Source organism: Theropithecus gelada, unplaced genomic scaffold (assembly GCF_003255815.1).
Source record: "Theropithecus gelada isolate Dixy unplaced genomic scaffold, Tgel_1.0 HiC_scaffold_16147, whole genome shotgun sequence".
Classification (NCBI taxonomy): domain Eukaryota; kingdom Metazoa; phylum Chordata; class Mammalia; order Primates; family Cercopithecidae; genus Theropithecus; species Theropithecus gelada.
Window position 1 is genome coordinate 62,219 of NW_020257932.1, and position 5,420 is coordinate 67,638.

At 55.4% G+C, this 5,420-nt stretch overlaps 1 protein-coding gene across 1 annotated transcript; it reads right to left on the reverse strand.

The window, feature by feature from the left end:
• Nucleotides 1-904: 904 nt before the first annotated feature.
• LOC112617394 (phospholipid-transporting ATPase IK-like) lies at nucleotides 905-5,156 on the reverse strand (the record flags this gene model as incomplete). Its single annotated transcript, XM_025374164.1, has 4 exons — nucleotides 905-2,099; nucleotides 3,906-4,033; nucleotides 4,608-4,746; nucleotides 4,917-5,156. Coding segments are annotated over 4 exons (1,485 nt in total), but the record flags the coding sequence as incomplete, so codon positions are not given.
• Nucleotides 5,157-5,420: the final 264 nt, after the last annotated feature.

Genomic DNA, 5,420 nt, shown 5'->3' on the forward strand with positions numbered 1-5,420 from the left:
AGACACCACTTGGACCCTCCAAAGTCCCCTCCCCTCCAGTGACAGGGGAGAGAAGCTCTTTTCCACCTTCACCCTCGGGCGACAGGCTTAAAAGTTAAAAAAAAAAAAAAAGTCTCGTCATTGTTAACCATTGCTGTGCTGGGTTTGTTGATTTGTTTTTCTTCAATAAATTATTTTCTAGTCACTCATCTGGGTGTGTGTGTTGGCCGACGGGTCCGGCACAGATGCGGGCACAGATGCGGGGCGGGAATGGAACTCACCCACCTCAAGGCTGGGGCGGGAGGACGGGAGTGCAGGGAAGAGGGACTTTGCTTCCACCCAGCTCGCCCCTCTCTGCTCTTGAGTCCCATCTTCTTCCTGGGCCAGCAGCCTGCTCTGAGCCTCCACCGCCCACACAGCTCCACCACCCACAGGGAATGGTTAAGAATCAGAAAGAAAAGCTTGGCGCCTTTGAAAGAAAAGCTTGGCGCCTTTGAAAGAAAAGCTTGGTGCCTTTGAGTCAACCAAGCCCCAAGATGCAGACCTTGTCAGGACCTGCTTCTGTGACATCACTGCTCACTGCTTTCTGGAGTCTAAAGTGAACGGAGACCCCAGCGAATGAAGGTGTATTTGAAGGGGAGAAACCAGGGCTTCCCGATAGACGAAGAAGCTAGATGGTACCAGAACTGGAATTTATAAACTTTCTTGGGAGGGGCCCGCTGTCAGGCAGTGGGGGAGCCACAGCTTTTAATAAACAACTTTTGAGAGCAATGAAGCTTTACCCACATTATCTTACCCCAGTATGAAGAAGAAAAGTTTTCCCTGCAAATACCCAGCTAGAGCACTAGAGGTCAGTGCTTTGATTTTAAAAACCAGGAAGGAATACTCCATCACAAAAAAACTGTAGGGAAAGAGTGAGCCTCAATTAGCGCTGGGGTCAGATGGTCCCTGGTTTGTTAGAAAAAGAAAAGCATGTGGAGCCCCTGTCTTTAGAGGGAGGCCCCCTGCATGCTGGTTGACTTGCAGCAGAACTGGCTGGCGCTTCGTCCTCCCCAGGAAGGACATCTTCCTGAGATGCCAGTGTGACTCCTTTGGGCTCGAAGACGTCTCTTCATCAGATGGGTCTAGGGATTCAGATGCTGTCACTGCTGACCCCTGGTCCCCTCCGCAGAGGGCAATGACTGCTCCTCTGGGGGCAAGGATGGCTGCTCCTCCGCAGGCACCAGCAGCCACTCCATGGATGATGATGACTGCTTCTCCACAGGCCAGGGCTCCACCTCCATAGGCTGCTCGCTCGTGGACGTGGACGATTCCGCCAGACTTGGTGGCAGAGTCTCCACCTGAGATTCGTGGGTCTTGTCTGGAAGTGGCACCGTCCCCTCCTTGGGGGTGAGGGGCTCCTTTTGCCAGCTCTTCCATAACGGTGTGGAGGGCTTCAAAAATGCTGACTTCTCCTCTGAGGAGTCTGGCTGGCTCTCCAATGTCAGCTGGCCTGAAAGCAATGACTGGCTCCCCAGAGGCTGTGGCTGGCTCTCAGAAGATGACAGCTGGCTTTCTCTGTGCAACGGCGGTTTCTCCTGATGAGAATATGACCTCTCCTTGGTCAACAGCAACTTCTCAGGAGAAGATGGCCTCTGCTTGGGTGACAGTGGCCTCTCCTGTACCCTTGGCAATTGCTCCTGGAAAGACCCAGATAGCCTGTTGGTGCCGGTAAGCACATATCTGGGGAGGGCAAGTTGGTTTTCTGAATAAAGAGCGGATTGTCTATCCATAGAAAATGATGAGCTAGTTGTAGGGAAGTGCTGTGCTTCCAGGGAGGACATCTGCCCCTGTGACTGGCGCTTCTTCTTCCCCAGGAAGGACATCTTCCTGAGATGCCAGTGCGACTCCTTTGGGCTTGAAAATGCCTCTTCATCAGATGGGTCTATGGATTCAGATGCTATGTCACTGCTGACCCCTGGTCCCCTCCGCAGAATTGTGCCCTGAGTGATGAGGTCTGCGTAGCCCTCACGGTGGGAGAAGGCATAGCTGGAACGCCGGGCGCGAGACTCGCGGTATAAATGAGGCAAGGGCTCCACGGCGAAAATCTCCTCGCTTGGGCCCTCCTCCACCTTCTCCTCCTGAAAAGCAAAGGGGAGAGCAGGGGAATCAGACTTCTACGCTTGGCTGACGGCTCTCTGGTGACCTGTCCCCCGAGGAGGAGAGGCAGGATTCAAAGCCCTTGGCCACTATGGATTGGCTAGGTTCTTCTCTACCCAGTTGAGCCAATTAGACTCCTCAACTCCCAGTGTCGAGTTCTAAGGAGGACTCTAGTCCTTTGCTTTTCAAGACCCATTAATTGGCCTTGCCCTGGAAACTAACCCTGGCTCAGCCAATCAGAGTCCTTCCCTGAGACTTAACTCTAGACCAGCCACCAGGTGCCTTGGCTGCCCTTTAGTGGCAAATCCAGGAGAGCTGAGCCTGGAACAGCCATGTGTCCAGCCTGTGCAGTAAAGGTGGCAGGAGCTGGGCAGGGAGAACAGAGGTGGCAGGGCAGGTACACCATTCCAGTCAATTCTGGGGCCCATCTCAGCTGCAACCTGCTTTTCCATATATGTTTTGGTTACGTGGGCTAGTAAGTCTCCCTCCCTTTTTTTTTTTTTTTTTTTTTTTCTCTGAGGTGCGGTCTTGCTCTGTTGCTCAGATAGGAATGCAGTGGCAAAATCATAGCTCACTGCAGCCTCAGCTTCACAGGCTCAAGCGAGCCACCTGCTTCGGCCTCTCAAAGTGCTGGGATTACAGGTGTGAACCTCTGCGCCCAGCCTTGAGCACACATCCTCAAGGTGCATCCACGCTGTGGCCTTTGTCAGAGCCTCACTCCTTCTCACGGCTCAGGCGTGTTTCACTGCACGGACGCTGTGTTGCCCGCCCGTCTGTCAACGGACTCTTGTTTCCAGGTTCCTCCTTCTGCCTAAACCACTTCAAGGCTGTTTCCGTCATCTCAGTCCCCAAGCCCTGGATCATTCAGGGTAGAATCTGATGGTGTCGGCCGGGCGCGGTGTGGCTCATGCCTGAAATCTCAACATGTTGAGGCCGAGGCAGGAGGATTGCGTGAGCCCGGGAATTCGAACCAGCCTGGGCACCATGATGATACTCCATCTCTAGAAAAAAGCTAAAAAATTAGCTGGGCATGGTGGTGCATGCCTGTGGCCTCAGCTACTTGGGAGGCTGAGGTGGGAGGATCACTTGAGCCTGGGAGGTTGAGGCTTCAGTGAGCCGTGATCACACCACTGCACTCCCACCTAGGCAACAGAGTGAGACGCTATCTGTAAATAAATCAATTAATTAAATAGAAACATTAAGGCCGGGCGCGGTGGCTCACTCCTATAACCCCAGCAGTTTGGGAGGCTGAGGCGGGCGAATCACTTGAGGTCAGGAGTTTGAGACTAGCCTGGCCAACATAATGAAACACCGTCTCTACTAAAAATACAAAAATTAACTGGACGTGGTGGTGTGCGCCTGTAATCCCAGCTGCTTGGGAGGTTAAGGAAGGAGAATTGCTTGAACCCAGGAGATGGAGGTTGCAGCGAGCTGAGATTGTGCCACTGCACTCCAGTCTGGGTGACAGCACAAGACACCTCTCAAAAAATAAAAATAAAAAAATAAATAAAACCTTAAGAGTCCAATGTCATCAGCATTGGAACCCAGGGTGGCCTTTGGGTGCTCTCTGCTGCTTTGTCTGGGAAGTGAGGTCTCCCTTCTTGGGAAATCGGGTCCCGGGGGCACTGGGCACGTGTCAGGGCTCTGCACCCACCCTTCCCCCCAGCCTAGTGTCTTGGAGGGCCGAGAGGGGCTGGGACACCTTGCAGTCCCTACACCCTGCGTGGCTCCCCCACCAGGGTCCTGGAATGTACCGGGTGAGGACCCCAGGCCCAGGCCCACCTCACCTTGGCGAGCAGCTTCTTGAGGGCTGGGAAGATGACCCGGAGGGCCAGGACAGGGAAGGTGTTTATGGACACGCTCAGCAGGACCACCAGCAGGATGGAGGGGGAGGACAGCACACTGCGGTCAGCGTCTGGGGGCAGGGCGGGGTCACAGCAGAGTCTGCTGGGAGCCTGTGCCGCCTTCCCTGCCCCCAGCCCCGAAGACGCCCCCAGGCCACGGAGCGCCCTGGTGCCTTTGTGCCTGGTTTATTTATTTTTTTTTTTTTTTATTTTTTTTTTTTTTTGAGACGGAGTCTTGCTCTGTCACCCAGGCTGGAGTGCTGTGGCCGGGTCTCAGCTCACTGCAAGCTCCGCCTCCCGGGTTCCCGCCATTCTCCTGCCTCAGCCTCCCGAGTAGCTGGGACTACAGGCGCCCGCCACCTCGCCCGGCTAGTTTTTTGTATGTGTTTAGTAGAGACAGGGTTTCACCGTGTTAGCCAGGATGGTCTCGATCTCCTGACCTCGTGATCCGCCCGTCTCGGCCTCCCAAAGTGCTGGGATTACAGGCTTGAGCCACCGCGCCCGGCCGTGCCTGGTTTATAAAGGAGCCCGTTCCCCGTTCCCCGGGACACTTTGCCGGACGACTGTCATGAGCAACCTGTCACCTCTTCCATCAGGGACCCCCAGCACCACGACCGCCCATCACACTTCCCCACGGGGGCTCACACAGAAACGGGAAGGTCTTGGGGGATACTCTGAAGAGCCACAAGCTCTGGGTGATGGTGGTCATGATGGCGTAGAAACCCAGGCTGAGAACGATGGTCACCACGCACAGGACAGTCCAGTACTTGATGATAAGAATGACCTGGACAGGCAGCATGGGGTAAATCCGGGGCCCGGCGGAGCTTGCACCAGGACACCCGCCCCTAGGGTCCAGGGAGGGCACCCAACAAGGCCCCCAAAGCAGTGGTCCCCGGGGGAGGAGGCCTTCATAGGCCGTGTCCAAGGCCCCGGGGAGGTGAGGACCTTGCCCACCTCCATGGTGATGGACAGCAGGCCGGACAAGGCCACCACGACTGCAAAGGACTGGTGGTCGCTGAAGCTGGCAGGTCCCGCTGTGTCGCGGCTGATCCACAGCGTCATGAAGAAGTTGACCAGAGAGGTGGCCACGCCGTGGGCGACGGCTTGGACGAAGACCCAGTAGTTGAAGAGCTCGTCCTTCTGCCCTGCCAAGTACAGCTCCGGCTGCTCCAGGCTCTGCTCCGCGCTCACGTCCTGGGGACAAGGGGAAGCTCTTGGGATTGTGGGGGATGAGGGACCCCCAACAGAGATCAGGACCTCCTTGGGCAGGCCAGTAGGGTGGCCACTCTCTGTGTGCGGCTCTTTGAGTTTAAGCGAATTAAAACCAAGGAACGCCAGGCACGGTGGCACACGCCTGTAATCTCAGCACTTTAGGAGGTCAAGGTGGGAGGATCGCTTAAGGCCAGGAGTTTGAGACCAGCCTGGACAACATAGTGAGACCTCCCATTTCTAAAAAAA